The following is a 26,530-nucleotide window of genomic DNA, read 5'->3' as shown; positions in this document are numbered from 1 at the left end:
GTCTATGTAGTGCCCATGGGAAGATGTCACTGATAAGGTGATCCTGGAGCAGAAAGCTCCAAAAGTGAAGGTACCACCCTACAAATCTGTCTGGGGACAGAGCATCCCCAAGAGCAAAGCCCAGAGCTGCCCTGTGTTGGGTGTCCAACCCCCTCCCCCCATGGCAGGGAGGCCATGTGACCTGGACAGTGCGTGAGGGGAGACTGGCAGATGCGGTCAGCGAGTGAGGGGTTGTGAGGGCCACCTAGGCTCCTGCAGACCTTCAGAAGTGCCTGACTCACATTCTGAGACGGGGAGTGATGATGGCAGGGTTTTGAGCAGAGGAGTGACACAATCTGACTCACTTGAAAAGACTCCCTCTGGCTGCTGGCTGAAGTGTAGAAGCAGGGAGACCAGTTAGGAGGCTAGCACAGAACCTCAGGTGAGAGATGATGGTGTCCTAGACCTCATACAGTACCGGAGGTGGGGAACACAGTCATAGCCAACGTGAAATGTACAGGCAGGTTTTTTCTTAGCGGGGAGCTATGTGGCACATGAAAGGTTTCTGAGGTAGCTGACAAGATTCTATCCTCTGACACAGAGAATGGTGACAAGAGAAGCATGCCTTATAATAATTTACTGTTGTACATTTGTAAGTTTAAATATACTATTCATATAATACACACAAATACACATACATGCAGATAATATACATATGCAGACATATACAAATACATCCATGTGTGTGTGTGTGTGTGTGTGTGTGTAAATAAATAAAGGTAGAGCCAGCGGAGTTGTAATGGATTACTTTGAGGTGTGAGAGTGAAAAAGGAGTTGAAGGTGACATGGAGGTTTTGGCCTGAGGAAGATGAAGAATAGAATTGCTATTTACTAAGAGGAGGAAGATCAAGGGAAGAGCAAGTTTGCAGGGGGGAAAGCTGTAGTTCCATTAATAACATGTTAAGCGTGAGTTCCTGTTAGACATGTGAGTGGAAATATCAGGTACACACCCACAAGTCTGAAGGTCAGGCCAGACATCCAGGCTGGAGATATAAATAGGTCATCATCACACTGGCAAGACGTAAAGCCATAGAACCAGATGAGATCATTTCCGTAGTAAATGTTACATAAATTGTAAGTATCAGTGCTTTGACTATTTGGGGGCATAAATACTAGGGAGAGCTCCCACCTGGTGACATGACCAAGAACCACCAGAATATCAGAGATGCCCACAGACCTTCAGATCTGAGATCCTCATCACTCCCTTCTTTCTCTGAACAAGGAAACCCAGACCCAGAAAAGTTCAGTTTGCTCTCTACTTTGATAAATAAGGAAAGTGAGGATACAACATTTTCTTTTCTTTAAAGGTATCATGTCTGCTGTGGTACAGAAATGACATGTATACAGAAAAGGGGGGATTATGGAGGAAGGAGAAATTAAGCCAGTGCCCTACTTTATCCAGTTCAGCCTGTAGGATGTTGTGCATGCTCTTGGCTTGTTGTAACTCCTGGGTGAGTCTGGCTTTCATCTGAGTGCACTCCTGGTCCAGGGTTTGGAAGGAACGCTGTTGACGGGAGAGCTCCTAGAAAGTGAAAAACAAATGCAGCAAACTGATGCTGGTTAACAGGGAGATCCCAGGGTGAGACCCAAACACCCTCCAGGCAATGCTCCTCTGGAGACGATGGCAGCCATGCTGTGTCCACTTAATGATCCTGGTCATCAGATTCAGGTCTCTGAGGGGGAAGGAGACGCAGTCCCCCGGGAGAACACATGGAAACTGGCCTCTTCCCACCTCATTCCCAATCTTAAATGAATCACCTCTGTTTTGAAATATCCTGGGGCAAAAGAGAGCAGACCTGAGCTGCAATGGTCACAACTCAGCTGAGAAACCAAACACACTCGAAGATAGGGTTTAAGACCCCTAATACCATACACCATTGACCACTGAGGAGGACAGGAAGTAGATGCCGCCCATTAACAGTGATAACCACGTAGGGACACCAGATTAACATTTCTAGTTGCTCTTATCAAAAGGCTGTAGACCCACTCGCAGGCTCACTCATCTGAAACTGGTACCAACACTTATGCAAGGGCATCTTCAGCCCTCACTGTCTGCCAACTTCTTGCCCCTCCAACATCTACTACCTTTCTAATGCAGTTGCCCACCCACAGGCTTTAAAACAGCTGGAGGATGTAATACAGTTTCCTTCACAACACAGAGTGAAATAAATATGATCCTGTCCTACTCAGTATCAAATCCCAAACAAATCAGAAAACATGGATAGAAAAGAATATTCGGACTGCTAAGCCCCTTCGCCAATCAAAAACTAAAAGATGGAAAATTGTGAAGGGACATATAGCCACCTTGCCACACAAAACATTTCCCCACTAGGGGACTATCTCACATGATGATAGACACTCCTCTTTTCAATTAAGCAAACTATAAAGTATTCACAAGAGGCTTCCGGAAAAACTCCTCATGAACCCATTTATTTTACCTCTTGGAACTCTTTTTCTTTTTCCTTGATTTTCTGTTCCAGAGAACGTTTGGCACTTTCTGCATTTTGACGCTGACAACTCAAATCTTCAGTCAGTTTTTTCAGTTTTTGTTCCAAAGCAGTACACTAAAAACAACAAATTAAAATGGTCAATACAAAACAAAATTACTCTTGGAAAGAAGCAAACATTCTGAATTGTAGAAAAATGAGTCTCAAGATCTGGTTCAAGTGTACCATGGTGTTGTCACATTTTTACTTCATAAAAAGTTGGGTTTAAAACTATTAGCCAAACACCAGAACTGCTACAAGTATTTCAGCATACATAAAATTTATATTTGGGAGAAATTAGCAATGTTGTAAGGCATTAGATTATTTAAGTAAATCCTCCATAACTTGTGCCATGAAAAAAGCCAGTGTGTCTGAATAATGATTTACCTAACATTTTGTTGCATGGAAATGAGAAGTTCAAATGCAGTGATGTTGACCTTTTTGATTTAGAGGCTGTAAAATAATCAGAGGGTACCCATTATCCTCATCAAGCATAAAGATTTTGTGGGAAATTCTAAATATTAATATGCTTCTTTCCATGATGCTCCCACGATGCCATTTTAAATGTCTGGAGGTTCACAGCCCTCCAGAGAATATCACAACCGAGTTTTAACCAAGCTGCCATAGGCAGCATAAAGAACATTCATTTGCCTTTTTACATAGTCAGTTATCCTTAAAATAATTTTTAAAATATGAGCTCCATCAAAATTTAGGATGTTCTTCTAAATTTAAATTGGAAAAAGTATTAAAATCCATTCCTCTGAAGTTTCCCCATAGTGTTCAAATCCTTGAACTACCCTACAAAACAACTCTAAAGTCCCAGGGAAGAATAACACCTCATGTTGATGGAGAAGAACTCCTGATCCAAAAGAAATGTGCCCCAATTTGGCAGACCTCTCCACTAGTGTATTTCTCTGAGACCCATTATAGTCCCATTTAGAACCATCAGGAATATTAGAAATTTAACAGAGAATTCAGAGAAAAAGAAAATGCTATGTATGACTGCCAGAAGACCAGACACTAATTACTAACTAACCAAAGAGGAAATGATAAAGCTGGTCTGATTTTGCAAATATCAGAACTTTAGAAATACCAAATTTGTAAAGTAAAATAGTGAGCCAGTGGTTCAAATTAACTCACTGCCTTGGACATTAAGACACCTTTGTCGTTACCCTTATTGTTCTTGAATTTTTAAATTCCCAAGGAAAAGTATGAAAGAAATTATTTATAATAACAAATATGAACTCAGCAAATAGTTATTGGGAGTCAGTTGTATATCGAGCACTGTGCTAGGCACTAGGGATACAGTAGTAAACAACTCAGACAAAAATCATTGCCTAAATGAGTCTGAAATTTTGACAATTCTCAGGAGGGAAAAGAAAACACATTAGGCAGAATAGATGAATGAACCATTGGCACCCTCTGCTGGTACTCCTTCAAACTGCAACGTATTCCACTAAAGGATCTCAGAATCAACAATTCTTTCTTATTAGGAACAGTAGGTTAAAAAAGAGCCTTTAGGAAACATTTATATTTTATTGAGATTTTTTTAAATGATGATATTTACAATGCTCAATTCATGTGCAAGTACCTGACCACTAAGTGTCATGAATGCTCCATAATACTTTGAAAAAGGGTACAGAGCTCAAGTCCTTTAAAGGTATGCAGCATATGACCCTGGACACTCAGTGCTCTGAGCCAGAATTTTTAGCAGTAAAACATGGGTGCTGAATTCGAGCTTTGCTGCCAGCCCCAACGCTCTGTTTCTACGTGCATTCAAACCATGCATCCCACATGGTTTGTAAATATTCGGAAAAGCAGCATAGTAGAAACAGCATATATATATTCACTAAAGCACATGGTATTGATTTTGGTTAAATTAGCTCCATTTTACTTAATCGGTAATTCTAACGGTAGATCAGGGAACAGCATAAACAAAGCATAATTTGATTTCAGCAACATATTGGACAAGGTCACATTATCTCTAGAGGCAAGATGGATAAAGGCAGACTGAATTTTCAATTAGGTGGATTTGTAGTTTAATGGAAAAAAACAGAATCTAGAAAGCACGGAACAAATGAGTCTTAAGGACCTGGAGGGAAGTCTCTAATAGAAAGAAAGCCAGAGCATTGCTGTCCTAGTCAAACTTTCAAATTCATGATCTGGTAAGAAGAGACCTCATCAAATATGTTAGACTGAATAAGGATTTGGTGATCTTGTCACACCCAAACCAACAAAACAAATGTAAAAAGATAAGCATAATTCTTATATATCAGAAGGCCTGACTTCGCAGAAATAAAAATGAAAATGAGCTTAATTGACAAGGAACTCAATATAATAATAACAGCTACTATTATGAGTTCACCATCTGCCAGGCACTATGCTAAAGCCTTTATAAAAATTAAAACAAACAATCTTATGACACAGACATTATTATTGACACCATCTTACTAATTAGGCAACTGAGGCTCAGAAGTTAATTAAATAGCTCCAGAGCAACACAACTGGGGTGTGGCAGAGCCAGGGCTCAAACTCAAGTCTTTTCAATTTAAAAAATCAAATTACAAACTCATACTGCACAAGGAGAATAAATGTGTGGATCAAGAGAGGTCATGTTCCTTCATACATCTGATCCATAGTTATCAAGAATTTCTCTATGCAAAACACTGCACAAGAAGAATTCTAAAATGAACCTGGACTGCCACTTCCAGGAAGGTGGAAGAGACGAACACTTCCCTATTCCCGCCATCAAGGACAATTCAAAACCCTGCATATTAGATTAAGACAAACATAAGGAGGCTCTGAAAGGGGAGAAGAAAGCAGGTTGACTAGGGACTTCGGGACGCAAGCAGGTTGACTAGGGACTTTGGGACCCAAGGAAAAACATGTCGGCACTGGAAGAACACTGTTAACCCAGAATCCTATACCTTGCAGAAATATCTTTCAGGAATGAAGAGGATATCAAGACATTCTCAGACTAAAGAAAAGTTAGAGGATTTGTGGCCAGTAGATCTACACTGAAAGAATGGTTAAAGGAAGTTCTCTAAACAGAAAGGAAATGATAAAAGAAGGAAATTTGGAAGGAATCGGGAAGGAAGAATAAGTGAAGGAACAGTACAGGCATATACAATAGGCTTCCTTCTCTTCTTCAGCTTTCTAAATTATGTTTGATGAATGAAGCAAAAATTATAACACTGTCTACTGTGGTTCTAAATATATGTAAAGAAAACACTTAAGAAAATTAAACTATAAATAGGAGAGGGTGCAAGGACAAAAAGGGGAGTAAATTTTCTATAATTCATTAGAGCTGGTAGAATGACAACATCAATAAACTGTGGTAAGTTGTATTGTACATTATCTAGAACAATCACTATAAAACCTCTACAAAGAAATACAAGCAAAAACACTATTGATAATTCAAAACAGAATCCTAAAAAAATGTTCAAGTAACCTACAGGAAGGCAGGAAATATGAAAACAGAGGGGGAAAAAAGGAAAGAAATAAAAAACAAAAAATAAGATGGAAGACTTAAGCCATGACATATCAGTAATTACACTAAATAATAAATAGTCTAAATACACTAATCAAAATACAGGTACTGTTTATAAAAGTGAAAAGTGCTTTAAAAGAGTGCATCATAAAATATGACCCAAATATATGCTGTCCACACAAAACTCACATTAGGCCTATTTTTTAATTTAACAGGATAGATAGGCTGAAAGTAAAAAGACAGAAATACATCATGTAAACATAAATCAAAGGAAAGCTGAAGTGACTGAAAAAAATAAAAAGGAAAGAAAGAACCTGTGTCCCAGGAAGCAAATAGAAGATATAGGTCTATCTGCTACAGTGGTTTTTACCCACTGCCCTAAAAATATCTAGAGTTTACTAAAGGTAAATTCCATAGGCCCTCTTCAGATGTGGGTCTAACAAGACTAATTCTGCAAGTTTCTCAGTGATTCTGCCAGTTAGCCAAGTGTGGGAACTGCAGGGCTGGAGCATAAATAACGATAATAAAAGGGTCATGAGCAGGATGGGTGCCAGGAGAAAAGATCTCACTGCGCTCCCAGGAGCTCACAGGAGAAACATGTCAGGAGTATTCCAAGAGGAAGGTATGCCAAGCAGTAAGGCAAATGTGAGAAAAACACTGGCCCAGACAACAATTAGGCTCAAGAAGCACCAAATAAAATGCAGTTGGTCCTAGAAGATAATTCATTTTTCTTTATACTTGTCATCATATACCACACTACCTATGTGACTGATACATCTATGTTACACCCCCCATTTGGATGAAATTTCACAAGGGGAGTGAGTGTTGTCTATTTTCTCACTACTCCATCCTCAGGTCTAGAATAGTGCCTGACACAGAGCAATCAATCAGTATTTGTCAAATGAGTCAATGATTGAATGAATAATAGAAAAAAAAAACAGAAGAAAAAACTAGAGAGGTAGGTTGGGGGAAAAGAAATAAGAAAAACGAAAAACCAAAACAACAACCAAAAAAACCCTGAGGTAACAGGCTAAGAAGCCTGGCCTTAATTAAAGCCTTAAGATTAAGGGGCAGGAATGCGTATACTGGATCCTATGAGTAGATCTGTTCAATCCTATCATATGTCCTAAACCTCTTTTAAAGCTGCATGACTTTAAGTGCCTCTTCTATGTATCAGGCACTTGCCAGGTGCTGTATATACAAAATCTTTATTCTTCCCCACCCTCTGAGATGTAAAAGAGATCAGTGACTTGCCCAAGTCCCTTGGCTGAGAAAATGTGCAGTCTAGATTGGACCCCAGATCTACCCAACTCTAAAAGAACTTCTGCTCAACTGTATCAATACTGCCTAGTATATATTAATAAGGTTCATCCCTAACATTTCATAAGTCTAAGTGTAAAGTACTCTCTCCAAAAAACAGTATGAGACGAGAGGAGGTTTATCAGTAACTCATGGAAAGTCAAGTACCTTGGTGGAGGCCTGGTCATACTGTGCTGTCGTTCTCACTAGTTCGTCCCTACTTTTGTTCAAAACCTTCTCTTTTTCATTTAATTCCATTTTTGCTTTCTCCAGTTGGAGTTGGAGTTCTTGAAGTTTATTCACTTGGCCTTTCATTTCTTTTTCTTGTCCTTGCAGACGTAGTTCCAACTCACTAATCTTGCTCCTTAGCTCTTAAATCACAAACAAAACCCGCACTTCAATTGATGTATATTTTTCACAAAGAAATTTACAACTAAATTCAGAATATATTAATCTATGTTACTCTGCTCTGAAATCTTTGATGAGTCAAATATAAATCAATTCACATTAAACACAGAAGCTACTTTAATGGATTTAGTTTCAGTGTTTAGTCTATTGTTTGTATTCAAATATCCTATAGAAAGCAGAAGGAATAAATTTTCTTATGTTTTCACAGAGAAACTCTGGGGAGAAGATGCTTTTCTAAAATCATGAATAGTATCTTATCGAGACTACAAAAAGTGCATTACATATAACACCCTGCATTAAAATTAGCACTTGGCTTTATACACCAGCAAACTAATATTTGCCAATGAGTGCTAAGCAGTGAAAAATTCACCCTCCCGTATTTTCCAGAAGCTTTACCCCAGTAAAGATCAAGACAGTGTGAACCTCCTCTACTGCCAAAGTTAACAATTTTTTTTCATTTTTTTCCTCACTTATACACAATGTTGTTTCCAGTGGTACTGGCAGTGTGACAGCTCTCACCAGGGCACACTGACGGTGATTTTCAATCTATCACAGCACTGGAAATTATAGTCTGCAGAGTAGATTCCAAAACACCACCTGGCAGCCTTGGCTGTCAGCAGCAGCGTGGTGCGGCAGCCAAGGTTACAGGTTTGCTCCCATATGGACAACCTGGCAGCACACGGCAAAGCTGTTTTGCGGACACATGCCACACCTCTGGCCAAAACCGGCCAGATCGCCGGCTTGGTCCATGGGCCACAAAAGGAGCCAAATGGGAAGTGGGGAGTGTGAACTGTAACCCACCTGCTTGCCCCGCCGCTGGAAAGCCAGAGGCACTCACCCTGCTTTTGAAGGCTTCAGGGCACCAGCTTTTTAGTACAAATACAGGTAACTTTCAAAATGGTGATCTCTTTTCTCATTATCACAGACAGTATTTCACACCACCCGTCTGGGTCTGATGGGTCTCACAAAACACCTTAGCAGTTCCTAGGACTAAAAATGTCTGGAATCATCTCTGAAATTATCTCAGGAAAATTTAACTTAACTCAAAAAGTTACCTTGATTTTGGGCTTTTAATTGATCCAAAAGATGAGGATTGCTAGAATTATCACAGAAACTGCTGTTAGCATCTCTTTTCCCCATTTGCAAAGTTGATCTACTCGGAGTCACTTCTTGTTCCCCAGAAAAATGCGATGCAGAGAAATCTCTCCTAATTGGAGTCTTTAGAGCACTGGATGAAAGACGACTTGGAGTCTTTTCTTGTTGCCATGAGAACACAGATGATGAAGCCTGATGTCGGGCAATGTCCCGGTGATTCATGGTGCTTTGCGGAATGGCCTGGCTCGCTTTCTGTAAAAATAGAAACTCTTTAGAGCCCTTGAGAAGTCACAATATTTAAGACTATGTACTTATTTTCAAATAGAACATAAAACCATGCCAAGAGGGTAACACTTCCACTGTGTACCAAGAAAGAATATTCATCAACTCAAGGGAACCACTGCATCCCAAAACCCAGTGAGGACATATTCTAACAGTCAGACTTAGCATTCAAGGGTGAAGCCAGCACTATCTGAGGCGCACTCTGTTTTAAATGGGCTTGGTTTTTGTGTTCATTCTGCATCCCTCCCATACTTCATACACACATGTGAGTACTTACTTCCATTTTGAATTCTGAAATTTGGTTTTCCTTTGCCTTCCTTGGTCACCTCCCCCTGTAGCTTTGCACAAAGAGACTCAAAATTCAATAGTAACCTAGAGAAATCTTTCAAGAATCTCACTTTCCACCATACTACTCCCACAGAAAAAAAGTCATATAAAGGTATTTTATAGTATATAACAGACATTTGTGGATTATCTGCTGTTTTGAATTCTTCTTTTTGTTCTTCTCTCTGCTCTGTTCTGACCAGATGTGCCTGTAGATGCTGAGTTAAATTTTTTATAGCAAAGGCTTTTCTTGCAACTGGGAGACGTTTATGGTTTATGGAGACTCACATCCCTTTACAAAATAATTCTGGGAATAGATGTCAGAGGCAGAATCAATACCAGTGACTGCACTGAATAACAAAGCACATGATATTTCCAAGACAGACTGGAGAATTACTGCTTAGTCTTTATTCACCTTGATAGGCAATGCCTTTGCTACCTATCAAAACCCTGGTGATCTCAAAACAAGGGTTAAAGGCATAAAAAGAATTAAAATTGTTAAAGCTCTAATAGGTACTTTTTGATTCTCATCATTAAGGCGTCTGGTTATAAATTCAGCCTGAAACTGTTGGCTAAGTTGTGTCATCTCACCAAGTTCATATGTTTAGTGCAAATGTACCATCAAGTGCCAAACTGGAATTTTTTTTTTTAAACAAATAACATCATGTGAGCAGAAATGGTGAAGGTGTAGCCTATAGATACCAGATATTTTCAGGATCAGTCCTGAAACTAAAAGCTGGGGTTTCTAAAACATGGATTTTGTCTATTTTATTGATATTAGGCAAATCTTCTCACCCACCCACCTCTCTCTGCTTTTTTTAACCTGTATCAAAATGGAGTCTAAAACCCTTGTCAACAACTTATTTAAAAAATTGGGGAGATTATGTTGATTACATTCTCATCTGAAATAAACATTTCATGAATAACGATCCCCAAACCTCACATCCCTGATGGCAGTCACCACATTCTATCAGAAGGCTTGAATATGACACTATCGTCCCCAGGTTCTAAAGCCGGCCAGTGAGGGTCAGGAGTGACTCTGGTCCCACCCTCTCCAAACATGTTCTTTATCATTAGATCTTAACAGAAAAATAATTGTGTTACCACCATTTCTATGGAATTCAGTGAGAATTTAATATTAAGGGATAAAGTAATCTCCCGCTCTATTTTACTCACTCTTACCTGTTTTTCATCTTAAAAATATCATAACCAATGAGCCAGGAAGTTTATTTTCTTGGTGTAAGAAAAATGTGTCAGCTCTACGTAAAACAGATTCTTCTCCATCCTTGTTCTATCCTATCAAAGCACTTCTTCAACTGCATCGTCAAGGCCCATAAGTTACTTACCTTTGCCTGCAAGGTTTTCACCTCTGCCTCTAATCTTTTTCGTTCTTCAACTTCTTTATTATATTTTTCTTTTAGATCTTCATATTTGGAACCTAAACGCAGACAATGAGACACAGTTTCACTTCAATCATTGATTTCTCGAAGGAATTCAGATCAAGAATCATTGTAATAGACAGTCTAGAAACAAGCATCTCAATACATCAGACAGAAAGAACGTTTTGGTTAAGGCAACAAATACTGATCAAATTACTCCAATATCAAAATATATGTAAACATAGCTGTTTTGAATATTCCAAAACTGAATTATTTTTAAAACATACCATAGAAGGATAAAGTGAAAAGTTAAAGTCTTGTTAACCTGATGGCTCAGCATAGTTCAACAAATACACAAAAGTATATGTGACTAGTGGTTGCTTTTTTTTTTTAATGCTTAATTCAGAAGTTGAATTCAAAGCTGAATGAATTCATTTCTGTGGCAGAATTAAAATCTCAATAATAGAGCTATTTATACGAACGGAAAAAAACCCTTACCACTATAATATTGACTTGGTGTGAGTGGAGTTGTAAAAATTTTTTGTGGCGTAATGCACGCATTCAGAGAGACATCTGCAGACTGTGCAGCTTGTTGGCTTCTTTCAAGTTCAGATTTACACCTGTGAGAAAAGGACCCAAGGGGACAGCAAATCAGAGAAACAGCTACAGAATCCCAACACCACAGGTTCCTAGAAAGAAATGAACTTGCAGAAAACCCACCCTGTAAGAATTCTTACCACTTCATTTATTCAACAGACATTTAATAAGAACTAACTTATGAGATAGATATAAACTCAGTCCCCTGTCTTCAGAGGAATTCAGTCTAGTTAGGGAAACAGAAATATAAACCGATAATCACAAAGTTATGAAGGCTATCATGAAGATCTATAATTGCCACTATAGTAGCAAAGAAGAGTTGGGAGGGTGAGGACCTATTCCAAGGAAATTTTGTATTCTAAGCCCAAAATAGTGCTAAAAAAGAACCCAGAACTTCGGAAACACAGGAGGAAACTGGTGTCATTGAACATGGGTTCCAATCACAAACTGGGATGGCACTACTTATACCACTGTCATCACAAAAACATAGACTTACGTACATACCATGTCTTCTATGACATTATTAAAATACATATATATAAATCAGGTTCACATAATGCATCTAAAAGAGATACGGCAGGACACAGATCCAAAGAAATGGAGAAAGTAAGCTCTATACAGTCGTCCTCTGCATCCGCGGGTGTTAGTTCCAGGACCCCTGAAGATAACAAAATCTGCGGATGCTCAAGTCCCTCGTATAAAATGGCAGAGTACACTGGGCCCTCCCTATCTGTGGGTGCAGAACCAGTGGACACAGAGGGCCAACTGCATTGTGTATGGGTACAGATTATCCCTACCTTTTAAGTTCTGAACACCTTTCAGAATCCAACAACCTAAGTTAAGAGTGGACTCAATTCTTGCAACTCTTCTAATGTCTCTGATCTTAACTTAACACAAGAAATAAAATGAACACCCTATTAGAATGGCTAAGGATGCGTGCACCATTCTTCTTGCCATGGACACATTACTTAAAGCAGGGAGTGAACAAAGTAGTGAAGAAAGTGCCTCAGAGCCCTAGCTCCACCCAGCTCCAAATTCAATCTGGAAGGAAGAAGCCATGTATGACCTAAAAACGGCTCCTCAGCAAGTCAAATCACCACTGAAATTCAAACTTCAACTTACAGTAGGTCATGGCCGTCCAATAAAAATATTCTATTAACATGAACAAAGTAACAAGAAATAAGTGAATGTAACAAGAAATAAGTGAATCTAATCTTAATATTTTATGAAACTCAGTATTTTCAATATTATCATTTCAACTTATAATCAGTACAAAAATCATTAAGATATTTTACATGTACTAAATCTTCAGAATTTGGTGTGCACTGTGTACTCCCAGCACATATCTATTTACACTAGCCACATTTCAAGTGTTCAGTAGCCATACGTAGCCAGTGGCTACCATATTGGACATTGCAGGTAGGCAGACTACCAAAGATGTAACAAGGTTGGGGACTCCAGAGATGAATTTTGAAGATCGTTGCAAAATCAGTGTTTCTTTTCCCTCTCAATTTCTCATCTTATACCCTTTACCCTATCTTTTCATTAAAAAAATTTTTTTTATTAATTTTAAATATTAGATAAAAGTATACCCTGCTATTATTTTTATAAACTTGTTTCCCATCTCCTAAGGGAAAAGAAATACAAACCATCATCACCAAAAAAAAAGCACTAAATTAAGTTGCTTTCTTCTAGTTTAATTTAATTGTATGAGATTACCAATATTTGCAGTTTTTGACCAGCATTTCAAATGTTCAACCTCACTTGTTCAAGACATTCCTGAAACATAATTGGTGGCCTTAGAGATGGAAAAAATAAGTTCCTACCCTGAATTTAAAGGTTACCAGTGACAATTTAAAAACTGTACTCAATAGTTTCTGTAGTCTATGGGTTTTATACTCTTAACAGTTTTTATACCATAGCAAAGTATATACAATAGTTTATATAGTCTAAAGTTTATATCGTTTATAAGCTTTTATAAGCACCTATATCCATCAACACTGTAGATCATAAAAATTTTTTAAACTAAATGTTCTATTCTAACCCCATGATGATGATGATGATGATGATGATGATGATGATGATGATAACAACTGAAAATAATAATACTAATGCTAACATTTAACAGCTCCTACGTCTCATGTACAACCCTGAGCACTTTACACCTACAAGCATATGTGCTACCAAATGGCACTTTTCAATGAAATATAGAAGTGTATACAAAAGCATCTTTTCCTCAAATGTTAAAAATACAAACATTTCTATCTAAATTATTAAAATCACTACTTCTAAAACTGGCAGCTAAAATGTGCTTTCCAAAGGAATAATCATTCCAGCATACTGAAGTGAGCTTCCTACTTGCCATGCACCTGCTTTCCAAAACAAATGCTTCTCATTCATTCACTCATTCATTCAACAAATATTTGAGGACCTACAATTGCCAAGTGCTAGGAATACAGCGGTGAATAAGACAGACAAGGTCCCTGTTCTCATAGAGTTCAGGAAAACAAAAAAACTCAACAAGATAGAAATTTATTTATCATTCTAACATGCAGCTTATATGTAGACAGTCACCTTCCCACATGGATTGGAAACAAAATTAGAAAAAGACTTCTGTGTATCTAAATTATCATCTTCACAAGACAAGCGTATAGTCATCCCTTGGTGTCTGCAAAAGATTGGTTCCAGGACCCCCTTGAGTACCAAAATCTGGAGATGCTAAACTCTCATCTAAATAACATAGGTAATATTTGCATATAAATATACACATCCTCCCCTATACTTTAAATCATCTTTAGGTTACTTATAATACCTAATACAATGCAAACGCTATTTAAATAGCTGTCAGCACACAGCAAAATTTAAGTTTCTCTTTTGAAAGCCTCTGGAATTTTTTTTCCAAATATTTTTCAGCCCTCGGTTGAATCTGCAGATGCAGAACTCATGGGTACAGAGAACCAACTGTGATTTTTAAATGTTTTAACTTTCAAAAGTATGTTTGCTATGTAGGTAGAATTAAGATTATTGCAACTATGCTACGAAAAAATTCTTGGTATCAAAATATTTATTAATTACAAATGGAAAAATAGTAGCTTTACACTACAGAAACTCTGATAACACCCTAACCAAATGATCAGGTTAAGAGCCATACTAAATCATGCACCCTCTGATGTGGTGTACTGGGAAAGGCACGTCAATGCTTCTGTGGTTTCTTACCAAAAGTTCATAACCTCAGTCTGACCTAGCAATTCTCCATCCAGGATGATTTAGCCCTCCCAAAGAGCATATGGCAATGCCTGGAGACATTTTTGATCATTAGTACTTGGAGGTGGGATGAGTGCTACTGGCATCTAGGGAGTAGAGGCCAGGAATTCCTAGTATCTTACAATGCACAAGGCAGCCTTCCACAACAAAGAATAATCCAGTCCAAAATGCCAGCTCTGCCGCTGTTGAAAAACAGCAGACAAACCCAAGTTGAGGACTATTCTACAAAAGAGGGGACTAGTACTCCTTAAAAATGTCAAAGTCAAAAGAGACAAGAAACCGTCACAGCTTAGGAAAAATACAAGACATCAACTAAATGCAATGTGGAATTCTGGATCCGATTCTGGAACAGAAAAAGGACATTATTGGAAAATCTAGTGAAATTCTAATGAAGTCTGTAGTTTGGTTACTGGTATTGAATCTGTTTATTTCTTATTTGGTCATTGTATACTATGTATGTAAGATGTCAATTTTTTTTCTGGAAGTCTAAAGTTATTTCAAAATAAAAAATTTTAAAAAATTTCTTGCAGTACATTTGTGTAATTAGCAATGGGGCAATTTGCTAAAGTCTTTTATGCTTTTAGCCTTTATCACTCCTTGTTATTTTGACAAAATTCTACTATTAGAACAAGAAGATTCCATTTGTAAGCTAGCAGCATTCAGGTTCCCACTAAATTTATTTTGATTCATGCCTCTAGTTGTTTGGGTTTTTTTTTTTAATGGAAAAGTAGTAATAAGTGCCTTTTTATTGCTTAAATATGGTATTGAAACTGGTGAATTGATTATGTAAGGCTTAAGATGGAAAATGGGTCTCTCAAATGGGAACTCTCAGGAGGAAATTCTTCTTGACTTCACTTCCCTCCTCTCCAGCTGAGATTCTATGGCCCACGACTTCAGCCACTCTCTTCCAATAACCTCCATTATTCCATATTCTTCTATCCCATCACCCTGGCCCAAAGCAACCCTAAATCAATTTACTTGTATACCGTCTCAGCATTTATATCCCATATGTTGAAAAAAGAAAAAAAAAATCATACAACTCTATAAATTCCACTCTAAATTCCCAGTCCCCAATCTCAACTGAGCCCGCAAACTCTTCAGTCCTTTTGTAGTTCCCTAATTCTTGCATTCCCTACAACAGCTTTTCCACTCAGAGAAAACATAAGCCATCAGTATAAGCCATGCTTTAACTTCCCTCCATCTTTTCAGTAACCACTGCTGAGAGTTTTGGTTATTATTGATTATTGTGTCACCCAGTAACAAACACAGTGCGTGGCACATAAAGTGTGAGTAAGTGAATAAGCTAATCAGTGAGTAAATGAATAAGCTAGCCACTATTTCATAAATTTATACAATACTGAACCCTGCCACAAGAGGACTGAAGTGTATAAGAAAAGAATTAATTTTCTTCAAATCATTGTTTATTCCACTGGAAAGAAAATAAACTGCAATGCATAATAATTACATCATAAAAGGAAATGATAGAGCATCTGATGAATACAAACAAAGATAGCCATAATAAATACCATTCAAAAAAAAGTTACCTTTTAAGTTCCTGTTCCAGTTTTTCTATTTGCTTTTTGCTTGAATTCAGTTGTCCTTCTTGGAAATTCACTTGTGACTCCTTGACTTGAAGTTCATGAGAAATCTTCTGCTTGGTCTTCTCCAGATTTTCACATATTTCCATCAAGCTTTGGTTCTCTCTTTTCAGGTTTGCACCCTCGTTTTTTTCATTCTCAACCTAATGGGGTTTGTTCAAAAGGAAATAGGTCTCTTACTCATGAACTTACCAATATTATTTGGAAATCTGAGTTTAACACTGATGACTAATTTTCTGAGATACAGTTGTAATAATCCAGATGTTAATGTGTGATAAACAGAAATTTTAGATGAAAAATTCTCCCGCTAGCAAAAACATTTTAGAAGCGATGATTATAGTATTACTACCCTGTTGGCTAACACAGAGGTACAAAAGAAGTACTACTTAAGTTTCCATTTATTAGTCCTGAAGAGATCTGGGAATACTAAGGTGAAGAGCTCACTCTCAAAAAGCGGTATCTCTTTGTACCACAAATTGCTCTAATCCTGTCCCCCGAATTTGGAGCCAGAGGCTTTCCACCATGTTGGTGCAGAATGCAAATGCAATGCCCAATTCATGGTCCCAGTCGGAAGTTAAAATGGAACTCAGCACCCCTACATGTTAGCAGGTAAGCAGAAGTGAGGAGAGGATGGAGAAAATGAAGTGATTAAAATAAAAATGACTCACAGAGGAGAGGATGGGGGTTGCCACCTGAAGATAGCAAAATCATTTTTCTCTAAATTTGGAAAACCAAGATAAAACGATTCCTCCGAATAATGAGTGAACAATTCTAAATACTAGCATTTCGGTGATACCTTCTGTTTCTGCTTCTGCAGTGCCGCCTCCAGGGTTTCAAGCTGGAATTGCCGTTGCTGCCTTTCTTTCTTCAGTTTGTCGAGCTGTCCTTCGAGCTCTTGAATTTTCTGAAGAGCTCTTGTCGGCAGGCCTTCCTTCCATTCTTCCAGTGCCCAGCTCATTGTGCTCGCCTTTCTTTATTATTCAAACATTTATAAACTGGAAAGAATGAACAGACTTTTGGTCTTACTATAGTAAAAGGAAACAAAATCTCAGAGACTAAGGAAACTACACAACCGCCTTTAAGAACCAAATTTCAAAACCTGACATTTCAACAGAGTGTAATATCCGCCTTCTTCACCCTCTGAAAGGTGACAGCCAATACCTGATGTCAAGTAGTCCACAACATGCTTGTTTGGCTTTCCCCTTTGCTTTCTGTTTTTCTTATTTCTCATTTTTTACTTCTTATATGGCTCCCTGCCCTCTATTGTTCAGTTTGCTTTCATGATTCAATATATGAATATTTTGCTATAAGGTTTCTGGTGAATAGGCCTTATAGGACAAAAAAAATGCATGATAAGTTATTTTGCAAATGCTCTTCCTTCCTCTCTTAGTGTTGTGAATTCGCACTCATACTCTGTCCCTCTCCCTCTGGGAAGCCTTCCTGAGGGCATCCGTCATAATCCGGTTATGTCTCCCTATCGCAGTCTCTCATGGCACAGGTACCCCCTTCTCCCAAGTGGTTATCATTTGTTGAGTCAATGCACGAATGAACAAAGGGTGAATGCCCTACTAGCACTAGAATCATCGCAAAATACAGGAAAATTATTCTCCAGACAGACCCGGACCAGGAGCCTTAGTGACAAATCCCTGCTCAGCTACCTGCAAGATGTGTGACATCAGGCATGCTCTTTAACTGCTCTGTGCCTTGGTTTCCTCATTTGTAAAAATGGTGATAATAAAGTGGTGGTGACTCCCTAAAGCTTTAGAACAGTATCTCCTGATAAGCTTTCTGTACGTATTAGCCATTATATTAGTCCTTGAAGACGGTTTTTGGGTATTTCTACCTATGGTACCAAGACGGAAGTGGCCTACCCCTTTCTCAGCCACATCTTAGGAAATTTAAATCAGCTGGGAGAAAAGTATGGCAATTATCCTTTATTCATTAGCCTTTAGAACTTAAGTGAAAGAAAAAGCATTCATTTTCCAGTTATTTTGGCAACAGAGTGAGAATCCATTTTTTTACTAAATGAAGTCCACAACCATTTTAGTGTTTTGTTTCAGTCAGCTTTATCAATGAAATCTGTTATCAGAACAACTAATAAATAGTTGATGAAAGTACTACAAATAATAAAAAAAAATTCAAAAATTAAGAGAAGCATGGATCTTGGGAAACATAATTGAGATATCAGGCCTTGGAAAGCTCTGTTTTCTCTGCCATTTACCCCCATTTCCCTTAGACCTTTGAACACAGCATCTTAAACTCCACCTCCACTTACCCAAAAACTACTGAAAGGAGTCTCATGCCTCTCCACCAACACAGGACAATTTGCACTGCTCTGATAGGCTACTCCTTCCATTCCAAACCAGCTTGCTCATTCAGGGGTGGGCATACCATACCTCAGAGGCACACAACTGTAACTCCTAAACAATTCGGTCAGCCTGAAATCATTACGTTGAGGCGCCATAGCCAACAAAATATTAAAAGAAGAAGTTTAAAAAGATCATAGAGATGATGGAAATAAACAGAAGGAAGACTGACAATTAAATACTTTTCCATTTCAAAGTCTAAGATACAGCAATAAAGAAAGGCTTAAAGCAATCACCAGACCCGAGCTAATTTTGATTAGAGGGGACTTTGACAGATTAAGGCATCAACCAAAAACAATCTGTGTGGAGCTACTGGGGCAAAAGGACAAAAACTGTAAACCTCAAAGTAAAGTGTAAGGGACAAAGGGAACGGGAAGTGGGTGATGAAGAAAAGCCCTGGATGTCAAGGTTCTAGCAAAAAAGATGTGCAGGACTATCCTTCCTCCAGAAAATTCTCTGTTTTTCCATCTTAACTATGTAGAGGACACTGTTCATGCCCAAATTGCACAACCCGATAAAGCGCGGGAGGAAGCTCTTTTGTGACTGTGTGACTCTCACCCCAGCACTGCAGGCCGGTTTTCACTCTTTCCCTTTATCGATGAGAATCCTGCGTCTCCACCAAGAAACCGAAACACGCCTACAGTGCCACCGCAGAACCAGTGAATGAAAACTCAGCCTGCTCCTCTAGACCAGGCTCGAGGATAGGACTCAAGTCATTTATCTCTGTGTCCTCATCCCACAACGGAGCGAGGAACGCAGGTGCAGCCAAATAAATGTGGCAGGCGAGAGAGAAATGCTCTCGCAGCTAACAGGCACACCAACCCGCCGCCCAGATCAAAACCCAAGTTTGTATCTCCTCTGTGCAACAAAGGACCGATGTCCAGATTTCCAACAGGAGCCACTTGTTCCTGGACGCGGAAGGCTGCTAGTAAATACCTGCTGGCCTCTGATTCTTCTACCTTACAGAGGAGGAAACTGATCCCCCAAAGAGCGAGTCCGTGACCGAGCAGGGTCTCCGGACACTAGTGCGAGCCCACTTTTACCGGTAGCGGAGGGGCGCCGACACCCCTAAGAACCGCCCCCGGGGCTGATTCTCCAGTCCCTTACAGATGGGAGGCGGCGGCCCGCTGCACCTTCAGTTCCCTGGGGCGCGATCCCACAGGCATCCCCACCCAGTAACCCTGGGCAGAAAGCCAGCGGCTCCCCCACGCCCGCCGCCAGAGCCGGGACCTAAGCAGGACGCTCACCTCGCTGGCGGTGAACGGAAAACAGCCCTTCAGAGAGTCAGGTCCTGGTACAGCCTCCGCGGGCTGCAGCCCCAGTTCCAATTCAAACTGCCCGCGGCCGCCACCCGTTTTCGATTCACCCGCTTCCGGCCGGACCAAACTCGCCTCCAAACCTATTGGTCACTGCCAGCAGCTGTGAGCCAATCCGCTTCCGCGCACTCGGACTGCCGCCTTTGATTGGTCCTTTCGGATAGATTTAAAAATCAAGCCACACCAGCGGGGGTGCCAGAGCTACAGAGTTTTTTTTGTTGTTTTGGGGAGGTGGAGACCACGTGCTTCTACTTAGTTAAGTAGCCGAGTCTGGAAGACGTTTTGAACCGCTATTTCCGCAAAAGCCAGGGAATGGGCTGGCTGATTAGGAGGGTGTGGTCTATCGGCTACAGCCAGCAGTAGTGTGCTGTCTGGTAAAACTCTCAATACCGCACATACATATCTACTTATTTATTAAATATATAATTTAGGACATAGATTTTAGGTACTATTCTGTCATGCATTCTTCAGCCAGTGTCACTCTTAACAATTCTTTGAGGAAAGTATTCTTGTTTTTATTTAAAAGTTGACTGAGCCACATAGAAAGCTAAGTCATTTGAAATTGAATCTAGAACATACAGAATCTCACTCAAACTGCTGTTCTCTATTGATCATCTTCTAAAGAGGTGATTCTGAATATTTGTTAGCTGGAATTCCAGCGGAGAACATTGTAGCCAGAAAAAATCTTTGAAATGGATGTCCTCTCTCTCTCTCTCTCCACTCATGAAGCTCACTAGTATCGTGTGTATTTATGTACTCGTTTTAATTGGAAATAGACTCGTCTCAGCTATAATAGTTAAGTTAGAGGAAGTCATTATGTTGGGCCCTAATCCAACAAGACTATGTTCTTATAAAAAAGGAGATATTTGGACATAGAGACAGAGACACAGGGAGAACACCATGTAAAGAATGGAGTAAAGTAGGGAGTGGGGAACACTATTCCTAGTGACACAAAAAGGTTCCACAAAATTTGAAACTACAACTGATCTCTGGTTTCGTTATGTGGATGGAACAGCAGGCAAAGAAAGGAGTTACAATATAGTGAGGTCACTCAACTCTGATTATCATGAGAAGCCAGGCTTGCTGCTACATAACGGGGGCAGGAAAAAATATGTCTGGAATTCAGCATCTTCCCTGGGGTACCCTTATGTGTGTTTGTATCTGATAGTAGCAGTGAACAGGCAATTACAGCTACCGCAGCCCAACAAGACCAAGGCAGTCTAAGCCTGACCACTCAGATGAAGTTTGAGAATCCCCTACCAGGCAAACAAATGAGACCAGCCAATGCTGGCCAAGGATGAGGTAATTTAGAATGGGTGAGGAGAGAGTTGATGAATATCAGTCATGACCTTGGGTCCCACAGGCATCATTAGCTTCTTCCACATCTTCTCCTGCACAAAGTCCTTTCTAGAGATTGTGGCCACCACTTTGAAGCTATAATGACAAAGTGAACTTAAGAAGGGGACAAGTGGATCTGAGTAGGGTAAGATGTGGTCTACAGCAAGTAATTTCATGGCATCCTTTTGACCCACTCTGGTTTCAGCCACAGTTGTGGTAGCCAGTTCTCTGTGGGCTCTGACTCTTTCCACCTCAACAAGCCGTGGGTTGCTCCACTTCTCTGCTCCAGAGCTTTCTCTGAAGCTGAGGGGGGCTGCTTAGCCACCACATAACAGAGCTTGGAGATGTGGGGACAGTTATAGTACCCAGGAGCAATCCTTAATAAATGGGGTCAGGAATCAGCAGATAAATAGCCCAGGGTTCCATCTTTCCTGTGGGTGATTCCAAGAGATCCTGGGAGATTCAAACCAGTGGCTTCTACTACGACAACTGCAATATGGTGCCCTTCTCTTGGCTTCTCCACCTTCCCTGTCTCACTCTCCCTGCTCCCCACTTCACTTCCTGGAATCATCACCCAAATAGACTACTTCCATCCAAGTCTTTAACTCAGTCTCTGCTTTTGGGAGAACCCAAACTAAAGATAAATTGCCATATACGTATTATTTTTATCAAGTGAAAAATCCATCTTGGTCTCCCAAATGTTTTGAATCTTTTATTATGTAAATAGAACCTTATCTCGCTCATCTGTGAAATGAGAAGTGTAAGTGTAAGCATGATGGATTTACCAGGTGCTGATGGTTGTAGACCAGGGATTTCTGGTAGGTAAGGGTCATGCTTTCATGCTTGTTTTGTACATATCTAGACTTCTTTTGACCGTAGAATCATGAATTTAACACATTATTTGGGGCAAGAATTAATTTTCAAGGCCTAATATTAGGGGACTTTTGATCCTCATAGGAGAGGCCTGGGGGTAAATATTACATAGTCAACATATTATGATTTAAATAAAGTTAACAACAAAAAAAATATTTAATGTCTTCCTTTGTTTGAAGTAAATTGATTGCAAACCATATGGACACTATTTAGTATTATGTACTGAAGCACTAGAAAAAGGATCTTAAACTTTTAAAAAGCTTTTTCTATTCCCACCACTAGGTGATCCCCTATACCTTAGAAAGTCTAAAAATTACTGCTGTCCCACATGCCCTGGCTTAACTACATTCTTCTACCTCCCTCACTCCCTTCCCTGAGTGTACCTAATGTTCTTGTTTACTTTCTTTTTAAAATAACATTTGCTTGTTCAAAGTAGAGGAAAATAAAAGGAAAAAAACTAGCTCATAAGCCTACTGTTTATATAATCTTTCTTTTCATTTATTTATTTTTAATTGAAGTATAGTTGATTTACAATGCTGTGTTCGTTTCTGGTATACAGCATAGTGATTCAGTTCTATATATATGTATGTATATATAATTATTTTTAATGTTATTTTTCATTATAGGTTATTATAAGCTATTGGATATAGTTCCCTATATGCTATACAATAAGACCTTGTTGCTTATCTATTTTCTACATAGTAGTTTGTATCTGCCGATCCCCAAACTCCCAATTTATAGAATCTTTCTTATTAACAAAATAATAAAATAATAAAGTGTGCGCATGATAAGAAATTCCAAACATTCAAAAAAGATATTAAAAATAAATTCAGGAAAATAGAATGAACATTGGCCATACACTAGACTAAAATCTTCATCTTGTAGTTGAGGTCAGTGAGATCGAGATATTTCTAAAAATTCATACAACCAGCTACTGGCCAAAAAAAACCCACAAAATGCAAATTAAGAAAATAGTTTAAACAGATAAAACATCATCATTCTGGAATCAGTTACCTTATAGAAACTCAAAACACATTCTCATGACTCTTGCATAGTAGTTTTTATAAGTGAAGTGAAGTTATTTATATAGTTTAAATTTTTCCATAGCATTTTTAGGGGGAAAAGGGGCTCACCTAGTGCTTGTCTCTTCCAAAATAGTAAAATCAATGTTCATTATATTTTCTGTTTTTTAGTGGGAAATCTGATCCTCAAAGAAAGAAAAGGGCTGGTACAGGTCCAAGTTCCCCAAAAGGCAATGATACAGCCAAAAATAAATCTCTCAACTTGCTAGACAAGTTTGCTCAAGGAGATGACAGTGTTTATATCATGTGGCTGAATTTAAGTTCAATTTGTCTCTAGCTCCTTTTCAATAATAGTTTTGATCCAGGCATTAGATTAGTCACTGAGTAAAGTGCTTGATTCTCCCGGCCTCTCTGACTAGGGGGCTTGACACTTTGGAGTAAAAGGTGAAGGAATTCCCTGAATCAGGAATAAGACTTCAGTGTCCCTAAGAATACCACGGAAAACTTTTTTTCAATGAAAATTTTGAGGCTATCCCTTGTTCTGGTTTAATAGGTTTGGAATAGCGTACAGAAAACCATTTTATGAAGCACCCCTGTGGTCAACAGATAAATTGGATATACTTCCTAATTTACTTCTATTGTCCTGACATCCCTCCGGTTTAACATGGGTCCCAGAGCTGTTGTGGTGGTGATTTTTAACAAAACATTATTAAAAATAGTTGTATTAAAATAATCCAGATTGGGTTTGTACTTCCATGTTCTACCATAGCCTTCTCTGATGGTGTGTGAAATACGTGTGGTAAGCAGAGTTCAACATTTAACAAGTGGTTAAAGATGAACCATCAGTGATAACCCCTCTCACTTTTTCGAAGCTCGTCTTGACACAGGTAACTAACTCCTCCACTTTAAGGATAGCACACAGGATGCTGGCTGACACAGTGTGGTGGCATACAGGAGGCTTGAGGCCACTCACTTCTGGTCCTTGGTGATGCGGGAGAAGTGTTTGCCGCTGCCCCTGGTGGCCATCTGGTGTGTGAGTCAGTTGTGCCTTGGTCCAGAGTGAGGCCTGGGAGTGGCTGCCAGTCTGCCAGTGGGTGGGATCACTTTGAAATGTGGGAAATCAGACATTTGGTGCATGTGAAGTAAATGTGGGAAGTGAGGGTGAAGCATGCCTACCTTAGAGTTTATACCAAGAGATGTGAACAATCCTGCTGAAATGGTTTTGTCTTATACTAGATAGTATAAATTTACAGCTGTTTACAGCTGTCCCCAACTTTTCCAAAGTTCAGTTTATGTCACTTCTAGTACCTGTTGTCGCTAACTGAAACACATTCACAGAAAAGGGCAAAAAACAAAAATAGCACGTGTTGTTTGTTTTGCAGGAGCTCTTAACAGAGGCAGAGCAAACTAAGAGCGTTGAAAGTGGTGCCACCAAACTCCTTCCCCAGGAGCTACACTCAACATCTCAGCATCAAGCTACTGTAGCTTTGAACTGTGTCTGTGAGCATCTGTGCTTTATCTTGATTTATTTTGTGCATCCATTAGCAAGATGTGTCCTAAGGTAACTGCTTCTCTTTATACCATTTCAGCTTACGAAAAGTTTCATATTAACACTCTACTTTCCTAAACCTGGGGAAGCCTGTATTTACTTATTGTTGTAACAATTTTTAAAGATTTTGCAATAAACCCTCTTAGCAGCAATGAACTCAAAAAAAAAGCTAAACAAAACAAAAACACATGCTTAGTAAAAATTAGGTACAAATTTTTTTATTATTCACTAAAGTTGATGATAAATGTACAATGTGCACAAAATGTTTGCCAACATTTACCATCTACCCTGGGACCAGTAGTATTGGAAACTGGAAGACATAAATATGCTATAAAGACCCCAGAATTTACTTTAAATCTTATTTTAAGGTTTCTTTGGACAAGTATGAACCATAAAGCAATAGCTGTTAATGTGTTTGGTTTAATTAACAGAAGTACTCTGCAGACAGCTAAATGACTCATTTTTTTATGTATCATCAGTTGCATCAAATTAAAAAATTAATTCCAATAATTATTCAATTTTTTTCATGAAATTCATGGAATCAGAGTTAAAAGAAAGTTTGACCTTATTGTGAATACTATTGTAAATTCAGTTTAAACATTTAATTTTGAAGATAGAGTTATTCGTTTTATGAGGATCATCTGAGGACAAATTCTGCAGACAGCCTATCTCTTGTCAATAAATTTCTTGCTAAATAAGAAATATAGAGAGCAGAAATGTTCTATGTAGCTTTTAAGAGAATTGCAGTTATTAGAAACAAAATTTGGAAACAGGGAGATATTGAAATTTATCCTATAAAAGCAAGGAAAGAATTGAGTAAATTAAACAAGAGAGTTTAATCAATTTACAAGTTTTACCTTTTTGAAATTCTATCATTACACCTTGGAATATCCTGGCTTGTGGAATAATCTTTTGATAGAGTCCCTTGTTTTCATTTTATAAATGTACATCTATCCCAGAGAAAATGAAATGGCAAAACCTAACAATATTGAAGCATCTAAACTACACAGAATGTTTTAAAGAAGCATAAAGAGAGACAACTTACTGACAAGTTTTGTCTCATAAGTGTATTTGTAAAAACAAACAAACAAAAATCTACTGTGGATGGAGGCAAACATAAGGAACCTGTGAAAATACCTTGGCTGAAATATTTACACATTTCAAAATAAATAGGATGGAAATGAGAATCTTCTCCATTTAGCAAAATTTGTTCTGAGCTTACCATGAGTCTCACCCCAGAAGAATAATTTCTCACCTGAAAATATTGTGGGCTCCAGAGAAGAGTCCATTGGAAAAGATTGTGTCAATTTAATGGAAAAAAAAAGATTATATTGAAAAACAATATATTCTTTAGAAATATCTCAGTAACAGAGTATTAACAAATGATACAGCTAAGGAAATGGATAAAGTATATAAATATATACCAACAATAATTATTCTGCTTATATTATTTTTGATGTTCAGATAATCATATAAATGTTTCAAAATGTTTGCTTTATTAGACATGAGTATATATATATGTTTTTTAGAAATAATTTTTTTAATGATTTTTAGTGGAACTGTTTTATAGATTCAACAATATAAAAAAATTGTTGGTCAATAAATGAATATGTTAAAAATGACACGTTAAATAATTTTAGTCCCCCCTTTTATTGTTGAAATGTCTTAATTTGACAATTAAATTGTATGCTCACTCTGTTTTTAAATGGTTAAATCATTCCTGCCCTACATTGGTAAGAATGGTTCTAGAATATTTTTAAATGGATTTGGATGGAGTTTCTTTTGTCGTTATTTTAGGGTATAAG

At 38.5% G+C, this 26,530-nt stretch overlaps 1 protein-coding gene across 2 annotated transcripts in view; it reads right to left on the bottom strand.

Annotated features, from left to right (window-relative positions):
• CENPF (centromere protein F) overlaps positions 1–19,997 on the bottom strand; it is a 49,955-nt gene extending 29,958 nt beyond the window's left edge. For both annotated transcript variants that reach the window (XM_031690029.2, XM_072948533.1), the window contains exons 1-9: positions 19,875–19,997; positions 17,058–17,256; positions 16,208–16,404; positions 11,301–11,422; positions 10,770–10,861; positions 8,778–9,069; positions 7,483–7,685; positions 2,478–2,603; positions 1,433–1,561 (exon numbers count right to left, since the gene is read on the bottom strand). In XM_031690029.2, the coding sequence (XP_031545889.2) occupies positions 1,433–1,561; positions 2,478–2,603; positions 7,483–7,685; positions 8,778–9,069; positions 10,770–10,861; positions 11,301–11,422; positions 16,208–16,404; positions 17,058–17,219 (1,323 nt within the window). In that variant the 5' untranslated portion in view covers positions 17,220–17,256; positions 19,875–19,997. The remainder of the gene's footprint in view (positions 1–1,432; positions 1,562–2,477; positions 2,604–7,482; positions 7,686–8,777; positions 9,070–10,769; positions 10,862–11,300; positions 11,423–16,207; positions 16,405–17,057; positions 17,257–19,874) is intronic.
• Positions 19,998–26,530: the final 6,533 nt, after the last annotated feature.

The sequence above is a fragment of the Vicugna pacos genome, chromosome 23 (assembly GCF_048564905.1).
Source record: "Vicugna pacos chromosome 23, VicPac4, whole genome shotgun sequence".
In the NCBI taxonomy this organism is placed as follows: Eukaryota; Metazoa; Chordata; class Mammalia; order Artiodactyla; family Camelidae; genus Vicugna; species Vicugna pacos.
The sequence above is the reverse complement of the archived record's forward strand: the minus strand, read 5'-3'. Positions and strand labels throughout refer to the sequence as shown.